This window comes from Eleutherodactylus coqui, chromosome 2 (genome assembly GCF_035609145.1).
Source record: "Eleutherodactylus coqui strain aEleCoq1 chromosome 2, aEleCoq1.hap1, whole genome shotgun sequence".
Lineage (NCBI taxonomy): Eukaryota > Metazoa > Chordata > Amphibia > Anura > Eleutherodactylidae > Eleutherodactylus > Eleutherodactylus coqui.
Genome location: NC_089838.1, coordinates 26,630,222 through 26,649,776, shown reverse-complemented (window position 1 = coordinate 26,649,776; position 19,555 = coordinate 26,630,222). Strand labels below are relative to the sequence as shown.

General features: G+C 48.5%; 1 protein-coding gene across 1 annotated transcript in view; it reads right to left on the bottom strand.

Moving 5' to 3' along the window:
- The window catches only part of LOC136610345 (protein arginine N-methyltransferase 8), a 142,939-nt gene that overhangs the window by 51,250 nt on the left and 72,134 nt on the right, over positions 1-19,555 (bottom strand). Inside the window, exons 5-7 of the mRNA XM_066589578.1 lie at positions 17,643-17,785; positions 13,303-13,390; positions 7,534-7,649 (exon numbers count right to left, since the gene is read on the bottom strand). Coding sequence (XP_066445675.1) covers positions 7,534-7,649; positions 13,303-13,390; positions 17,643-17,785 — 347 coding nt within the window. The remainder of the gene's footprint in view (positions 1-7,533; positions 7,650-13,302; positions 13,391-17,642; positions 17,786-19,555) is intronic.

Here is a 19,555-nt window from a genome sequence, read left to right as displayed (position 1 = left end):
GCTAAACTTAAATTTCTTCCCCTAACCGGGGTTTTTTTATTTTTAAATTTATTATTTTACTTTTATAGGGCGGGAAAGGTACGGGTGCTGTCGTGGAGACTACTGGAAACCTGATTATCAGGTGGGTATAATCCACTTTTTCCCCCAGTCGTCTCCACGACAGCACCAACTGAGACGTACCAACTAAAGTTTATTAGGGTGGGATCGCTGCCGAGAGGACTTTACGGCCAAAGGCCATGTCCTCGTCCTGCTGCACTTTTACCCTATAGTGTTTAGTGAACGTGTGGGGTTTTTTCCAGACTGCGGCCTTGCAAATTTGCTCGACCGAGGCTGAGCTGTGTTCGGCCCATGAGGACGCTACTGCCCTTGTGGAATGGGCTTTAAGAGCTAACGGGATCTCCTTCCCGAGGGCCTTATAGGATTCTATGATGGCCAGACGGATCCACCTGGCTATGGACCTTTTTGCTGCTTTGCTACCCTTATTTGGGCCACTGAACTGGACGAACAAGTTGTCGTCTCGCCTCCAGTGGCTCGTTGTATCTATGTAGGTTAGGACTGCTCTCCTAACGTCCAGGCAACTTAGGGTTCTTTCCTCCTCGTTTTTTGGGTTACTGAAGAATGAGGGGATTATTATATCCTGGGACCTATGAAAATCTGACACTACTTTTGGCATAAAGGCCGGGTCTGTTTTAAATATTAGTTTGGTGTCTGCGATTTTCATGAACGGGTGGCGGATGGACAAGGCCTGTAGTTCGCTAACCCGTCTTGCGGAGGTGATGGCTACTAGGAAGATGGTCTTGATTGTAAGCATTCTTATAGGTAGCGCCTCGATCGGTTCGAATGGTACCGCTGCCATGGCCCCTAGAACCCAATTAAGGTTCCAATCTGGGAACAGGTTTATTGGCCTAGGGCGTAGTCTAGCTGCTGCTGTTAGGAACCTGTGGACCCATCTGTCTGCGAATTTTGTGTCGCAGATGGCGCTAAGGGCTGAAACTTGGACTTTTAGGGTGCTCGGGGAGAGGCCCATCTCTAAGCCCTCCTGCAGGAATTCTAAGATTAGCGGAGTGTCGGGGATAGAATCCCCGCGATCCCTTCCCTGTCTCCATGAGGAAAACCTTCTCCAGACCTTCTGGTAGATCAGGGGGGTCATCTTTTTCCTACTGGACATTAGGGTTTCTACTACTTTCTCTGAGAATCCTTTCTTTCTTAGCGAGGATTCTTCAAGAGCCATGCCGTTAAATGGAGTTTGTCTAGGCCGGGGTGGTTCAGTGGCCCCTGCGATAGAAGATCTGTCCAGGTAGGGAAGGTGACTGGGTCCTGGACGCTCAGTGTTGTCAGAAGACCGAACCAGCTTCTTTTCGGCCAGAAGGGGGTCACCAGGATTAGCGTGCATCCCTGGGTTCTGAAGTGCTGTAAGACCCTGGGAATTAGTGGTATGGGAGGAAAGGCGTAAGCCAGTCCTTGACCCCAGTCCTGGCCTAGGGCGTCTACCGCTATCGGGCGATCTCCTGGCCGGAGGGAGAAAAAGTTGCCTACTTTTGTGTTCTCCCTGGTTGCGAAGAGGTCCAACTGTGGGGTCCCCCACCGGTTGGTTAGGATTCTGAATGCCTCTGGGGAGAGGGACCACTCTCCTGGGTCTATTTGCTTCCTGCTGAGGAAGTCTGCTTTTTCGTTTAGTGTACCCTTCAAGTGGGTTGCCGTGATCGAGAGGATCCGGCCCTCCGCCCAGTGAAAGATTTTCTGTGCGATGCTTTGCAGTGGGGGAGATCTTGTGCCCCCTTGGTGTCGTATGTGAGCGACCGCGGTGACATTGTCTGACAGTATTTTTATGTGTTGGTTCTGTAGCGAGTTGCCCAACTGCTGTAGAACCTGCCAAACTGCCTGTAGTTCTCTGAAATTTGAGGACTGTTCTTTTATCCTCTGAGGCCAGGGACCCTGAAAGAATTGGTTCCCCACATGCGCTCCCCATCCACAAGCGCTTGCGTCTGTTGTGATGTGGATGGCTGGGTTTTGTAGCCAGTGAACCCCTCTCCGCAGGTTCTCTGGGGATGTCCACCAACGCAGGGATGTTTTTGCCCTGTTTGGGATGTACATCCTTGCCCCTAACGAGGACTGCCTTTTGTCCCATGAGGATAGGACTACGGCCTGCAGGGCTCTGGTGTGGGCCTGGGCCCATGCTACTCCTGGGATGCATGATGTCAAGCTCCCTAGGAGAGACATTGCCTCCCGAGTTGTGCAGAATCGTCTTCGTAGGAAAGTTTTGACTATTCTGCGGATTTTTTGTATTCTCTCCTCGGGTAGGTAGGAGCATTGCGATTCTGAGTCGAGAGTTATTCCCAGAAACGTCTTCTGCTTGTCGGGATCTAGGCTGGATTTTTCCCAGTTTATAATCCATCCCAACGATTGGAGAAGTTCTAGTACTGTCTCCAGGTGTTTTGTTAGGAGTTTTTTGGACTCTGCTATTAATAGAACATCGTCCAGGTAGGGTACTACTAGAATCGATTTTTCTCTCAAGTAGGCGGCTACCTCCGCCATAATCTTGGTAAAGATTCTGGGGGCTGAGGATATCCCGAAGGGCAGGCATCTGAATTGGTGGTGCTCTATTCTTCTGCCCATGTCCACTGCGAACCGCAGGTATTTCTGAGAATCTTTGTGGATCGGGATGTGAAAATAAGCGTCCTTTAGGTCGATGGACGCCATGTAGGCTCCTCTGGGGATCAACTTTATTGTGGAGGAGATGGTTTCCATTTTGAATCTCCTGTATCGGACGCAGGTGTTCAGGCCTTTCAGATTTATTATCGTCAGGTGTTTCCCTCCGGGTTTTTTTACTAGAAAGAGCCTGGAATAATAGCCCTGGGTTTCCTCGTTTCGCGGTACGGGAGATATTGCGTTTAACCGTTGCAAGTCGCGCACGCTTTGCCTTAGTAAATGTAGCTGTTTTTTTGGGGCTCGCGTGGTAATAAATTTCCTTCTGGGGATGGACACTAGCTCTATCCGGTATCCGTGCTGTAGGATTTTTGGGATCCATGGGCCCCCGCAGATTGCGGCCCATTGATCCGCAAAGCTCCCCAGCCTTGCCCCTACAGGGATGGCGTCAGGGTCTCTGCTTCGGCTCCCCCTGGTGGGGGTTGAAGAGGATATTCCTTCCTCTGCCCCCCTTGGGGTAACTCCAGCGGCCTGTCTTGCCCTTGCCTCGGTAGGCCTCGGGCTGCTGCATTGGGGCCCGGGAAAAGGTCTTCGCTCTCTGTGGCTTTTCCTCAGGGAACCCTTTTTTCCTGTCGGCCGCCTTTTCTAGAATTTTGTCTAGGTCCGGTCCGAATAGAAATTGGCCGTAGAATGGGAGGGCACACAATTTGTTTTTCGAGGCCAGGTCGCCTGACCATGATCTCAGCCATAACACCCTTCTGGCTGTGTTAGAGCGGGCTGTGGCCTTTGCTGAGAGCTTGACGGTCTCGGCCGCGGCGTCCGCTAGGAAGTTAGTTGCCATGCGCAAGATGGGAAGGGAGTTAAGGATCTGATCTCTTGGTGTTTTGTTGGTCAGGTGTAGTTCCAACTGCTCTAACCATACCCCCAGGGTCCGCGCCACGCAAGTGGCTGCGATCCCTGGCCTAAGGATGTTTGCCGCTGCCTCCCATGATTTCTTTAGGAGTCCCTCTGCCTTGCGATCCATGGGGTCTTTTAGCTGTGCGGCATCCTCAAAGGGAAGAGTCGTCCTCTTGGCTACCTTGGCCACCGGGACGTCTACTTTAGGTATTTCGTCCCAGCTTGCGCAAGCTTCCTCTTCCAAGGGGTATCTCCTTTTTACGCCTCGAGCAGAGAAGGAACCTGCGTCTGGTCTACTCCACTCTCTCTGAATTATTTTAGAGATGTTTTTGCGCCTCTCCCCAAGTCCACTGAATATTTCATCCTGTAGAGTCCGTGGCTCTCTGGGCTGTTCCATTTTTAATGTAGCCCTGACTGATTTTATTAGTTCCGTCAACTCGTCCTGATGGAACAAATATTTCCTGTAGTCCTCCTCCTCTGAGGACTCCTCGGCCGCCTGTTCCTCTTGCTCTGATCCGATGGAATTCTCGGAATCAGAAGGCTCTTCGGGAACATACGCCTTCTTCTGGCGTTTTGCTGGCGGTGCCGGCAGTGACGTTAGAGCTGATCGCACCTCCTCCTTCACCAGCTTCCTAACGTCATCCAGGAATCCCCCCGATTCCTCTCTGACTAGCCTAGCCACGCATGCCTTGCATAGAGGCCTCTGGTACGTGGCTGGCAGTCTCGTCCCGCATTCCACGCATTTTCGCAGTTTTGTTCTGGGGGGGGATGTCTTTTTTATCCCCCTGACAAACAAAGCATTTTTGCGGGTAAACATGCAATTTTTCCATATACAACATGCTGGATATTTGCATTGTATTTTTGCCGCACTGGCTACTTACGGCCGCTGAGGCTGAAGTTTCAGCTGTCTCTGGGGCTGGAGCACTCATCTTTATACCAGTGCTGCAGACACCCTGCGACCTGTAGTGCTGGTGTTCTGGCTTCTCTCAGGTTCCTATTTGAATTTCGCGCTCCTGCGCTAAGCCCCGCCCCCTCAGCTCCTATTGCAGACGCGATGACGTCATCGCGCTGGACGTGAGATGCGGCGCCCCGCCCCCTGCCGTCAAAGGGCTTCCTGGAGCGCCGCGCTGTAATTTCTGCCGGAGGACGAGGGGGACTGAGGCTCCCGCTTTGAACCCCCCATGGGCCGCCGCGGGAGGAACCTGGCCCGGGGGTTACCACCCTGATGTGGCGTCCCGGGAGTCGTCTGGCTGCGAAGGGATGACAGGGTGAGCCACTGCCTTCCGATCCGCCTGTAAACTTTCGCTGGCTTCTCCACCAGCTCCTCTCAGCGATCCTGCCTCCTGGCAGGACAGGAAGACACTGAGGAAAGTGGGGAAGGGGGGGAGCTTTTAACCTCTCAGTATGTTCCTGTCCTGCCAGGAGGAGGCAATCTCAGTTGGTGCTGTCGTGGAGACGACTGGGGGAAAATACGATTCTGTGAAAAATGCTTTATTCATACAAAATTTAGTATTGCTGCACTGACCCGCAGAACAAGGATAACATATCACTTATACTGCCCGGTGAATGGATTCCCAAAAAAAAAAAGTAAAAAAAAAAAAAATTTACACTTACCCGACAAAAAAAAACAAACTTTCACAAAGTTTTGTATATGGAAAAATTAGCCCCATAAAAGGTAGGCCCCAAAATCCACAAGGGTGACTTTCATTTCTGAGGCCTCGGTGTGAGTTATGTTGCACAATAGGGCCACATGTGGGATATTTCTAAAAACTGCAGATTCAGGACTCAGTCAGACGAACGCATGTTCAAAAAGTAACGTGACCCAAGCTCCATGCCCATTGCTTCCAATGGGGACAGTGCTACTGCCGCCCGATTGAAAGCAATGGGTGTGGATCGCTATCCCCTGCTGCGGCTGTGACAGCTGCAGCAGGGGATTCCTTGGATGTGAAACCCCTAGATGCTGTCATATCCAGGGGTTTCACCTTGTTGTCAATGGGGCGGGTGGCAGCCTCGCCAGCCCCAATGAAATCATACAGAGAAGATCGTAATCCTCTGCCACAGCTGTGACAGCTGGGACCGTGGGGATAAAGGAATCCCCTGCCACAGCCATCACAGCTACCATTGCTTTCAATGGGCCAGCGCTGCCTCTGATTGGATTAATTGAATTCAATGAATAGCTGAGCGCTGCCTCTGATTGGCTGAGCGCTATGGCCAATCACAGGCAGCGCTCAGCTGTCATTCAATGGCTGAGCACTGCCTCAGATTGGTCACAGCGCTTAGCCAATCAGAGGAGGTGCTTTATGTGGGCAGGTTTTTTTCAATCCCCGGCCACTAGAAGACTGCCAGGGATGGGGAGAAGAGCCGCACAGCGCTTCTAGGTGAATTATTTTTTTTTTCTACTACAGCTAGTGATGATTTTAAGAGAAAGGGATTCTTTTGTCACCGCGGGGAGTCCCATTATCACTGAACACTGTAACAGTGCTGTTACAGTGTTCAGTGATGAGGGGACTCCCTGCGGGGATTCTTTACCCACAGCACAGACCTTCCCGGCACAAGGATGTCCTATCTTTTTCAGGTGTGAGTATTTTGCACCTGTAAAAGATGGACATGTAAACACATCATAGGGAACCGTTGGTTCTATTAGACTCGCTTTTTTGCGCACATAGGCGGGCGCAAAAAAAACGCTCGTCTGACTTCGCCCTCAGAGTAATAAAAATCCTCTACTTTGCTTTAGTTCCTGTGAAAAAAGTTAACAGAATTTGTAGATGCCATTTTGGAAACTTTTGGAGTTTCTAATATACAGGTTTCTCAAAATCACTTCAGAACTGACTTGATCCCTTAAAGGGGTTGTCCCGAGAAAGCAAGTGGGGTTATACACTTCTGTACGGCCATATTAATGCACATCGTGCATTAAATATGAGCCATACAGAAGTTATTCACTTACCTGTTCCGTTGCTAGCGTCCTCGTCTCCATGGTGCCGTCTAATTTCAGCGTCTAATCGCCCGATTAGACGCGCTTGCGCAGTCCGGTCTTCTCCCTGGTGAATGGGACCACTCGTGCTGGAGAGCTGGTCCTCGTAGCTCCGCCCCGTCACGTGTGCCGATTCCAGCCAATCAGGAGGCTGGAATCGGCAATGGACCGCACAGAGCCCACGGTGCACCATGGGAGAAGACCCGCGGTGCATCGTGGGTGAAGATCCCGGCGGCCATCTTAGTAAGGTAAGGAAGAAGTCGCCGCAGCGCGGGGATTTGGGTAAGTACTAAACGTTTTTTGTTTTTTTTTAAACACATGCATTGGGTTTGTCTCGCGCCGAACGGGGGGGGGGCTATTGTCCCTATCGTTTCGGCGCGGGACAACCCCTTTAAAGAACAAATTTGAGAATTTATCAAAATTAGAAAAATTCGCTCTATAATTACATGTGTTCTGAGGTCCAAAATAAATAAAAATGTATTAAAAAACATTCTTATAATCAATTACATAAGCAGAAGCATTCCAAAGTTATTAGTACTTAAGGTGACACATGTCACATTTGAAAACTGTGGCCTGGTCAGGAAGGCCAAAACTGCCTGCAGTGTGAAGAGGTTAAGGAAGCCATCAGGAGGGTTCTGACACTGGTGGGGCTGCCCGCCTGCAGACTATAAGAGGTAGAGACTTTGTAGTAAAACCTTTGCTTGCTAAGAAGAGAGTCCTAGTTCAAAACGTATAGTATCCCTGTAGACCAAATGGGGTAGATACCCATAATGACTTGGACATCCCATCTGCTACCATAATTTATGTTTAGTCCTTGCGTTCAATATTGGTGCATTGGAACAGAATCATGCAATGTATGTACAAGAAACAAGATGTTCCCCCATAGTTCACGCCGGGTCTTATTTACTGGCACGAATCTCCTTGAAGTCCTCAGTCTGAAATGATTACTTTGGAAGTAACTTTATGATCTCAGTCATTGTATACACAGTAATTGCTTTCTGCATTGGGTATCACCAAACCTTTATCAAACAGGAATTGGTCACCACTTGCTTTGGATCTACAATGTCCACCAGCGGTTCCCTCATGGCAACATCCCTGATACACGTCATGTCAAATCCATAGACATTTTCCCACCCTGTCGACAAAAAAAGGTGCAAACACAAAGTTTAGACTTCAGCAAATACATATAAGCAGTAACCATTTACTTTCTGTATGGTTGGGTGGATATAGAAAGAACTTTTAACTATAGGGGAGAGGGGGAGGATATCTGCCCAAAGCTAGGAAACGTGAATTCAAAGCTCTGATGTGTAATTTTATGGTCCTCAATCAATGTGTGGATGTCATTGCAGTTTATATATGCAACTAAATACAGATATATGTACACTGAATGGCGACTTTATTAGAGCCCCCGTCTTGTTCATGATTGGTAAATGAACAAGGTGGTAAAAAAGCCAGCAAAAGTGGATGTTTACAAGTCTTGGTCAAAAGAAAAGGGGTCTAAAGAGGACATCAAGAATCGTTCTGATGAACAGGCAGTGCACAGTTTAGGAAACTGCAGCCAAATACAACACTGATGCTCCAACTAATGTATCAGAATGCACAACTCTTCACTGCTCTGCATGGATGAGCTATAACAGCAGTTGACCAGTGAGAAACAGAAGGACAAGACTCTAGTGGGCAAAAATTGGATCACTGAGCAGCGGAGAAACATCACCTGGTCAGATGAATCCAGCGGTCAGAATGTGGTGCAAGCAGCATGAATTGAACCCTTCCTGTCAGCTTTACGGAGCATATCAGACATCCATCTAATTTGCAGCCACTTGCAAGAAGCTTTCTGTCCACATGGGGAGGATATTTCTGCAGACCAATTTCATCCTCTAGTTGAAGCTATTCAACAACGAAGACCAAAGGAGGTCCAATACTCTACTAGATGGGACTCTCTGATAAAATGGCCATTCAATGTATATCAGTAGTCTTTGATCTGTTGCTACTACAACTCCCAGCATGCCCGGGCAGTAGCTTGCACACTATATCCAAGGCTGCAAGTGTAAAGGGGTTTTCCACACAAAAAAGTTCCCAACAATTTTTTTTTTTTGAACATTCAATTTCTATTGAAAAGTTATTCAATGTAGTTACATAAATACTACTAATAATAATAATCTTTATTTGTATAGCGCCAACATATTCCACAGCGCTTACATAGACAGGGGGAATACAGAAAGACAAAAGTACAATTACAGAACCACGGTTACATAGTAATCAGTTGATGGAAACGGTAGGGGTGCGGGTCCTGCTCCAACGAGCTTACATACTACAAGTAATGGGGTGAGCAGAAGGTAAAGGGGCTGGAGATGTGCACAGTATGGCGAGGTGGAGAGTGAGGGGTGCTATACACATAGATAATGGTCAGACATTTAGCCGTGTGATGGCTGAATCAGTATGACTGCAGGAGCGGTTTATGATGGCTAGCAGGGACTGCAGTCAATAAGTCAGGAATTATGCTATCAGGCGGAGTACAGAGGGGTTTGTTTAGGAAATGTGGTATGCCTCCCTGAAGAGGTGACCGGCACAGGGCAGAGGCGTCCGAGTAGCGGCTGGACAGAAGATGAGCCTGTCTGCCACATTCAGGATGGATTGGAGAGGGTAGAGTCTGGTGCAGGGGGGGGCCGATCAGCAACGAGTTACAATAAACAAACCGCGAGTGGATGAGGGCAACAGTAAGCGTTTTTAGCGTGTCCACAGTGATGAAAGAGCGGATTCTTGCGATGTTCTTGAGGTGCAGCTGACATGTTCGGGCAAGAGATTGGATGGGGTAAATGAGAGATCGGAGTCGAATATGACCCCAAGGCAGCGGGCATGTTGTCTAGGAGTTATGGTGGCACCACACAGTAAGATGGAGATGTCAGGATGAGGTCGGTTAGTGGAGGGTGGAAATACCAATAGGTCAGTTTTAGAGAGGTTTAGTTTTAGGTAGAGAGAGGACATAGTGTTAGAGACAGCGAACAGACAGTCGGTGAGGTTTTGGAGGAAAGGTGCAGAGATGTCACGGGAAAAGGTGTATAGCTGGGTGCCGTCATCGTAGAGGTGGTATTGGAGGCCAAATCTCCTGATGGTTTGTCCAATAGGGGCTTTGTAGATAGAAAAAAGGAGGGGGCCGAGGACCGAGCCCTGGGGGACCCCAACAGCAAGAGGAAGAGGAGGAGAGGTAGAGCCAGCAAAGGAGACGCTGAAAGAGTGGTCAGATAGGTAGGAGGAGAACCAGGATAGAGCAGTGTCCTTTAGGCCGATGGGGCGAAGCATACTGAGGAGGAGTTTGTGGTCGACAGTGTCAAATGCTGCAGAGAGGTTGAGGAGGATCAGTAGGGAGTAATTGCCCCTCGATTTGGCTGTCAGTAGGTCATTGGATACCCTTGTAAGGGCAGTTTCTGTTGAGTGTTGGAGTCGGGCGCCTGACTGTAGGGGGTCGAGGAGAGAGTTCTCTGATAGATAGCTTACAAGGCATTCTAGTAGTTTGTAGATGAAGGGGAGGTTAGAGATGGGTAGGTAGTTGGCAGCAACAGTCGCGTCAAGAGTCGGCTTTTTTAGCAGTGGGGATATGATGGCATGTTTGAAAGAAGAGGGAAAAATGCCAGAGGTCAGAGAGAGGTTGAATATAGTGGTGAGATGGGAGATGACCACTGGGGAGAGGGATCGGTGGAAGTGTGAGGGTCACTAGCACAGGTAGTGGGGCGAGCAGAGAAGAGCAATTTGGAGACTTCTTCCTCATTGGTCTGAGTACAGACAGTGAGCAGGATCTAGATACAGTGATGACAAGACTAGGGTCAGGGCTAGTCTGGGATTGGGAAGTTATTTCCTGATGGATGTCATCAATTTTCTTTTTGAAGTAAGCAGCCAACTTTACAGCACTGAGATCCGTCACCGGGGGCTGTGGTTTAGGGCTGAGAAGGGAGTGAAAAGTATCAAAGCGCTGTTTAGAGTCATGCGATAGTGAGGAGACAAGAGAGGTGAAGTAGACTTGTTTGGCGTGGTGGAGGGCGAGGTTGTAGGTTCTGAGCATGAATTTGTAGTGGAGAAAGTCCACGGACATTTGCGACTTCCTCCACAGCTGTTCAGCACTTCAAGAGCACTGCCGGATGAGGCTTGTTTGAGGCGTGAGCCAGGGTTGCTGCGTTCTACATCGGATGGCTTTGGTCATGGGGGAGGGGGCGCCGCTTCATCCAGGGCATGTTTGAGAGCGGTGTTGTAGTGAGTGGCAGTCAGGTTGGGGCAGGAGAGGAGAGAGATGGGGGACAGAGGACTGTAGGGACTCAGCAAAGTCCAGTGAATGGTCTTAAGGTTCCTGTAGGTACAGTAGGTAGGTGGGTCTAGAGAGATGTTAGGGAGTGTGACAGAGAAAGAGAGGAGGTTATGATCCGAGAGCGGGAGAGGGGAGTTAGTGAAGTTGGAAGCAGAGCAGAGACAGAGGAAGACCAGATCAAGAGTGTTTCCATCCCTGTGAGTGGGAGAGGCTGCGAGTTGAGAGAGGTTGAGCGAGAGAAGCTGAGAGGCAGATGGGGAGTTGGGGTCATTAGTGGGGATGTTAAAATCACCTAAGATGAGGGTTGGAATTTCGCAGGATAGGAAGTGGGGGGGCCAGGCAGCGAAGTGGTCCAAAAACAGGCGAGGAGCACCTGGGGGGCGGTAGATAACTGCTACTCGCATGGACAGCGGGTGGAAAAGCCGTAGCATATGTACCTCAAATGATGGAAAAGTGAATGAGGATACAGGGGGGGGATGACCTGGTAGGTACATTTCGGGGAGAGAAGAGCACCTACTCCTCTGCCACGCCTGTCATCTGGTCTCGGGCTATGGGACAACTGCAGGCCATTGTAAGACAGTGCAGCAGGGGAGGCCGTGTCAGACTGTTGTATCCACGTTTCTGTAAGAGCTAGCAGGTTTAAAGATTTAGCAGTAAAAAAGTCGTGGATGGTGGGGAGTTTCTTACATGCTGACTGGCAGTTCCAGAGCGCACATTTAAAGGAGTCAGGGGAGGGTATGCATGGGCTAGCAGTTGGGCTTGGGGATTTCTTAGTGAGTCAGATAGATGGTAATAGTTAGGAGCAGTGGAGGGTGGGCCAGGATTGGGAGAGATATCCCCAGCTGCTAGTAGCAGCAAGATAGCAAGAGTGAGCAGATGGTTAGGAGATTTATGAGGGCGACTGTTATGTTTGTTAGTGGTATTAGGGGGTTTGAGGCTAAGTAAGAAAGTAAAGAGTGCATGCAAGCTGTGCATAGGGGCGTTCAGGAGAGAGGGGCTGATGTGAATAGAGCGCCCCAGAGGTGGACACTTGAAAGAAGTTCTGAAACTAAGAGCAAGGATGAGAACAGAGGTGACAGCATTAGCGATAAGCTTTGAAGTGTAAGCATTTAGGCAGAGTTTGTGACCTACCTGTCTCTTGCCCTGTTGAACTGCATGGAAGTCACACTTGCTCAAGGGCACACTTCATCACAGAAAACACATGCGTGCACTGCCACATGCATGTCAGTGACTAAATACTACTTTTAAAACCAAGCAACAGCCAAAACCTGGGAGGGACTAGTTCAATTAGATTCGTTAAGCAACTGGCTAGTGACCCACCCAGAGGTTTTATGGCTCGCTTAACATAAATGACACCTCCACACTTAGGGTGCATTCCCACGAACGTATATCGGCTCGGTTTTCACGCTGAGCCGATATACGTTGTCCTCGTGTGCAGGGGGGGGGGAGGATGGAAGAGCCAAGAGCAGGAACTGAGCTCCCGCCCCCTCTCTGCCTCCTCTCCACCCCTCTGCACTATTTGCAATGAAAGGAGGTGGGGCGGGGGCGGGGCTAAGTCCCAAGAATTAGCCCCGCCCCTGTCTCGCCTCTCCCCATTGCAAATAGTGCAGAGGGGTGGAGAGGAGGCAGAGAGGGAGCGGGAGCCCAGTTCCTGCTCCTGGCTGTTCCATCCTCCCCCCCCCCCCTGCACACGAGGACAACGTATATATCGGCTCGGCGTGAAAACCGAGCCGATATACGTTCGTGGGAATGCACCCTTAAACTAGACATAGAAGTGGGGGATGCTACTATATGGGGCGGGGGTGCACAAATATGACCAGTAATCAAGCTAGGCAAGAGACACGTAGCATAGACATAACAGAAAATATGCAAGAAAATAGCAATGGTGCAGTTTAAGCTGAGATGAAGCAGCGGGAAGGTGGGCGCACTTCAGTTGCAGGAGAAAACACGTAATAAACAAATAAACAAAACCTCATTGAATTGGTTATCACCGAATTTCTTACAAAGAGGTTGACATGTGCAACGTACACATAATAGAACTAAAAACGTTTGGATCATAACCCACCGATTTTAATGAGAGAGGCGCCTGCTGTTACAAGAGCTGGCCACTACACATGGGTCGGAGCAGCAGAGCTCACACCGGGCACCCGAATGGTGGACCCAAGCCAATCAATTATTGCTAAGGATAGTATTTTGCATGGAAAACCCCTTTAAACTGCACATAGCTATAGGCAGCCTTACGGGGAAAGTGTTCTGCTGGGTCAGAGCTGGATTAAACTATATGACTCCAAGCAAGCTCCAATAGCTGATTATACCTTTTTATTAGTGGCGTGTGACCTGTGTAGAGTCTTTAGATCTGTGATCTCTAGTTCTTGTGATACTACAACTCCCAGCATGCTGGAAATGACAGCTCTACAAAGTCTGTCCCAAAGCATTGTGAGATATCGCTAACGGGGTCATGAGCGGTGCCCGTAATAAACGCCATACTCACAGTGAATCTTGAAGTCCTTATATTGTCTGTCTTCAATTGCAACGACGTACAAAGCCGCTCGGTCAGGAAACATGAGCCCTCCAGGTTTCTGTTGATGAATTGTGGGGAAATGGGTCTCGTAATCTATTCACCTGACAAAGACATCACAGTTTGAACTGCACATAGAAGATGCGGACCAGCACCCCCTGCACGCTCCCGATCCTCCATCACAATGTCACACACTGTTTAATATCTGACTGGATGGATCAGCCAGAGGCGAAACACAGAGATAAAAAAGTCTCTCCAAATCAAAGTGATTGTCAGTTACTGAGAGGCTTATTACAATGACAGCTCTACCCACTGACTGCATTCTCCGCTCGAAGACGGCACTTTAAGGATTGAAGAATGGCAGTTTTGCAGGTGATTTGATATAAAAATATCCAAAGACGGATTTTTTTTCTACGTGCGAACATTTTCTCAATGGCAGCGCAACTTCTACGCCGTGCAAGAGGATGTTATCAACGTATCGCGCCATTTATATTATTAGTTGTGGTTAAGAAGAGCAAGAAAAAAAAGGCCTTCAATCCTTTCCAATCCCAATTTGTATCCTGGTTTTCCTAGGGGGGGCTTACTTTTTTTCTGCCGGCGCTATCTGCTGGCTAAAGCCAGTACTGCATGAGGTGACACGTTGGATAGGCTCCGACATCAGAGAGGCTGGCAATATACAGTAAGAGAACCCCGACGGACGTCCTCCAACGTCGGAGCTGTACAGCCTTAAATCATAATGTCTTCAGAGGTCAGACAGTGGATTGGAAAGGGTTAAAGGGGGCCTGTAATGTCCCCACAGCACCATAAAGTAATTTATCTAATCTAGCGGGTATTTTTTATGTCCACTGGTTCCTGTGATCAAGCGGCATCTTCCTATGAAGTGGGCGCATGGCACAAAAATCTGACTCTTTTAAGTCTCCTTGGCCCGCTCTTCTATGCAGGTCTATGGGAGGGTGCGCATGGGACTTGGAAAAGAGTCGGCTTTTTGTGCTGTGCTCCGACTTCAGAGCGGGACACCGCAACATGGATTTCAAAATGTGCGCCGTATGAACTACAGTAAAGATTTTTATAGCATACAATAGAATGCTAGAATGGTGCAGATTTTGACCTGTTTTTTTGGTGCGGAATCTGCCGCCAAATCCTCTGCAGGATATCCAAGAAGGATTTAGGATTACAGCACAGTTGTCTCTATACCATAGAGTTACCCTGCAAAAAGTAAAAATGACCCTCCGGTCTGGATAAATAAAGATGGCTGCACTTTTTTCTCCGACTACCGGATGTACACTGTGCATTAGTATGCATCATTAGGGTGCATTCAGATGACCGTATATCAGCTGGGTTTTCACGACCAGCCGATAGACGGTGTCTCTCTCTCTGCAGGGGGAGGAAGCTGGAAGAGCCGGGAGCAGTGCTCTGAGCTCCCGCCCCCTCTCTACCTCCCTGCACTATTTTCAATGAGGAGACAACTTAGCCCCGCCCCTGTCCCACCTCCTTTCATTACAAATAGTACAGAGGGATGGAGAGGAGGCAGAGAGGGGCTGGGAGCTCAGAGCACTGCTCCCGGATCTTCCAGCCTCCTCCCCCTGCAGAGAGAGACGCCGTATATCGGCCAGCATGAATACCCAGCCGATATACGGTCGTCTGAATGCGCCCTTAGTCTCACATTTACACGCAACGATTAGAGCTCAAAATTCATTCTAACAAGAAAGTGAGCGATAATCCTTACATGTAAACAAGCGTCCATCGTGTGCTATTTGCTTACTTGTCGCTTATCGCTGAGGTTTAGCCGCCATAAAAATAGTTGTTCGGCAGTTCACTAGTCGTTCATGGCATTCACTTGAAAGACTAAACAACTTCAGGAAAGGGCTGATTGCCTTTCATAAACACAATGACTACTTGTTTACTTATGCCAGCAGAAGACAATGGGTTTTCTTCACACTAATTAAAAACCTTCTGGCTAGAGATTCCTCACACAAACAGACGCCCACCTGAGCGAACAACATATACAGCGTTTACTTTGCTAATGAGGGAAACAGAGAGGATTTAAGACGATTATTTGTGCGTTTTATGCAAAAAAAAAAAAGTCAATAATTTGTTCAGTCGTTCGACCATTTAAGCAATAGTCGTTGTGTGTAAAACGGCCTTAAGACACTCAGGGCTCCTGCACACCGGTGAGAGCGATATCGGGATGTGATTGACGTCCCAATATCGCTCTCGCAATCCTTCTGGAAGCCCTGGAGGGCTGAAGGAATCTCCTGCTTTGGCTGTCACAGCGATGGCAGGAGATAGTGATCGTCTCCCATTCATTTTAATAGGGCCAGCGGCAACAACGCCAGCCCCATTGAAGTGAATGGGAGATGGTCGTGGTCCTGTTCGTGACAGCAGTGGCAGGGGACATGGGGCTGGCGCCGATGCCGGCCCCGATGTCGGCCCTATTGAAATGAATGGACGAGATCGCAAAAAGAATGGACATGCCGTAATTTTGTTTTAACGCTGTATCGCAAGCGTTAAAACATCACACATGTGCATGGAGCCATTTGAAGCCACTGGTTTCATGATTTTGTGATGTCCCGCAGCCTCGCAGCACTGGGAAATTGTGCAATTCCCTCACCAGTGTGAAGCCACCCTAAACATTGCTCTGATTAACTAGTGACAAATAGTAATACACAGTGTGCATCAGGTAGTCAGAGAACCAGGGCAGCCATCTTTCTTTATCCATGACTTGAGGGTCGCTTTAGGCCTCATGTCCACAGGGAAAATCAGGCCCGCCGCGGATTCTTCATGCAGAATCCGTAACGGGTCCCTCCTGCCCCGCGGACATGAGGCTCAAAAATCAGAATAAACTCACCTGCTCCGGACGATGCGGATCTTCCTTCCTTCGCGGCCCAATCTCCTTTCTTCGGCCCGGCGGATGTGCTCGGCACGCCGAAAGCGAGCCACGCGCATGCGCCGGGCACACCCGCCGGGCTGAAGAAAGGCGATCCAGCCGCGAAGGAAGGAAGATCTGCATTGTCCAGGACAGGTGAGTTTAATTCTGGCACAGGTCTCCCGCGGATCCGGACGGCTTCCATAGGCTTCAATAGAAGCCTGCGGGAGACCCGCACGAAAATGGAGCATGTCCATTTTTTTTCCCGCACGCAGATCCGCGCCTGAAGGGGAAAATGACATCCACAGGTATTTAACTACCTGCGGGTGTCCAATGCATCCCATGGGGCATCCATGTGCGGGAAAAGCGCTGCGGATTTTAACCCCGTGGACATGAGGCCTTAAAGCACTTTCTAAATTGTTCCAAAAACAAGTTTGAAGAGGACCTGTCAGCTCTTCTGACTTGACTGTTTTACGAAAGATTTCAGAAATTACAATTCAGAAACATTTTTTTCCTAAGAAATCTGCATTGTGCTGCTCCTCTGTTATTCTTCCTGGTAATGCAAGGCTGAAGTGACAATTAGGTGTTACCATTCCCCTTGTCAATGCAGTGTGACCCTACACAGTCTGACACTGTCCAATCACTGCTGACATTTTGCAAGACAAGGAGAATGATAATATCCAGTTGTTAATTTATTCATACATTTCCAGGAGGAGTAAACAATTGTTTTTGCACTTGGGTCCAGGAAAAGTTTCACCTCTGTTCAAAGCAAATCTATTGTTACAAAGAAAAAAAAGCAGCATGCCTGCTGAATTTGTGGACTCTTCTTGGTGTAAAGCTGGTGCTGTGATCTGCAGCTCCATCCTCACCTCCGCTCCTTAGAAAGAGAAACTGCAGCTGCACCCCCCTCCTCTGTCCTTTTTCTGTCTACTTTTTATGACTTTGTTACATTATATTAATTTTTGGGGTGAATAAAGAGGTTTCATATAAAAAGTATTTACACGCCCTATACCTTTCTTCTGAAAATATTTATGATACTTTTTTTTATACTCTTACTTATTAGTTCTCGTGTAAAGAAACATACATGACTGACTTAAAAGGGTAAAGGAGAAGGAAAAACATGGCTAAACCCTTCCAAAAACAGCGCCATACCTGTACGTGGGTTGTGTCTGGTAGTGCAACTCAGCTCAACTGAATTAAATAGGGCTGAACTGCAATACCAAGCACAACCTGGAAGAGGAGTGGAGCTGTTTTTAGAAGAGTTTAGCTATGTTTTTCCGAATCCTCTACCTTTTGAAGTCAGTCATGTATGTTTCTTTACATGAGGACTAATAGGTAAGAGTACAGAAAAAGTATCTTAAACATTTTCAGAAGTTCAGAAGAACTTTCTTATCCCTTTAGCATAGCAGAGGAGATTCACTTTGCTTGATACATAAACAGCACTTACCAGCCATTTATCCCGGGCAAAGATGACAGTGTTGAGCATGGATTCGTAGAAGAGACAATATCCCATCCATTCTGTGATGATGATGTCCACTTTATCTACCGGTAACTCCACCTCTTCAACTTTACCCCTAAATATTGTAATTACTGAAAAATGTACAAAAAATGCATTGTGGCAGTAATGAAAAACATGGCCTTCCTGATGTCAAGAAAGAGCACACACAGGACATCATTAACCACTTTAGTACGCTGCACAGTCTGGTACTGGCATGGAAGGGCCAATCACTGCTTCTGAAAGTGCACTATTAGAGGGGAGTTTTCCAACAAGATCAAGTAATTGTATTGGCAAGTAATGGGTTAAAATAAAAAAAAGCCGTACTCAGCAGGTCCCCTGCCCCGATGAAGCGCAGAAGTGCTGGTCCCAGGTGCTGAAAGAAGATGTAGTGCTCATGTGCCGTTCATTATGTACCTGATTGCTCAGCCAATCACAGCGGTGATCAGGGGCGTAACTATAGAGGGTGCAGGGGATGCGGTTGCACCCGAGCCCAGGAGCCTTAGGGGGCCCATAAGGCCTCTCTTCTCCATATAGGGAGCCCAGTACTATGAATAAAGCATTATAGTTGGGGGCCCTGTTATAGGTTTTGCATTGGGGCCCAGGAGCTTCAAGTTATGTCTCTGTGCAGCATGGTTTAGGGATGGGTACGGGTACAGGTACAGATAGAGGGGGGGGGGGCAGCTCACCTTTTGCATCAGGGCCCCTGAGCCTTTACTTACGCCCCTGACGGTGATACTGCCATGAGCAGCATGTGACCCCTGCCGTTCATTTTGGGAGCAGAGGAGTGCTGACCAGGGCACTATGCTGGACCAGGGGATACATATTACTGATGAGTATGACTTTTTTTATTTTAACTCATTCCCTGCCCAAACAATTTTTTTTAATCCGTAAATCGCATTAGCATTAGGGATGAGCGAGCATACTCGGAAAAGCACTACTCGCTCAAGTAATTTGCTTTATCCGAGTATCGCAGTGCTCGTCCCTGAAGATTCGGGTGCCGGCATGGAGCGGGGAGCTGCAGGGGAGAGCGGGGAGGAACGGAGGGGAGATCTTTCTCTCCCTCTCTCCCGCCCGCTCTCCCCTGCAACTCACCTGTCAGCCGCAGCGGCACCCGAATCTTCAGGGACGAGCACTGCGATACTCAGATAAAGCACATTACTCGAGCGAGTAGTGCTTTTCCGAGTATGCTCGCTCATCCCTAATTAGCATATTTTTTGAGTGAAAGACACATTTCATCGTAACATGTAGACATAGATTGTACCTTCATTGCAGCTTCTAGGGTGCGTAGAGGAGTGAGCTATTGGATAGTATGGAGCTGGGGTCACAGTAAACTCACGCTGCCAAGGACTGACAGTAGGTTTGGACCCCACAAGAGTTTCCAGCAAGCAACCAGTACTGGAATTCTGTTGCTGGTGCTGAAAATCCATTAATATAATATGTGTAATGCCTCACATCCCCTATGGGGGCACTATAGCTGAATTGAACACTTGCTGCTGGATTCCTATAGCAATGACCACTGATGACTCGGGGTCCTAGCACCAGAATTCTCCAAAGTGAACAACCCCTTTAAGGTTCTAAGTCTAGATAACCCTTTTAAGTTTGCACCGGCCCTAGCTAGTCTAGCACTGATGACCAGGCTTCATTAGAAGTTGCTTAGATTGCTGGATTTTCCTATCTAATGTGGATTCACTCAAAACTGATCCACAGAAAACTTGATCGCCTGATTTCGTGCTGCCCTCCGGAGTCACGGCTCTAGTTTCCATACAGAGAAGCTCCAATCCTGAAAGGGTCGGGATTTCTACTAAAGTGGCCATTCAATGTATGTCATTTTCTGATTATATGTTTCCTTTAAAATTCCCATT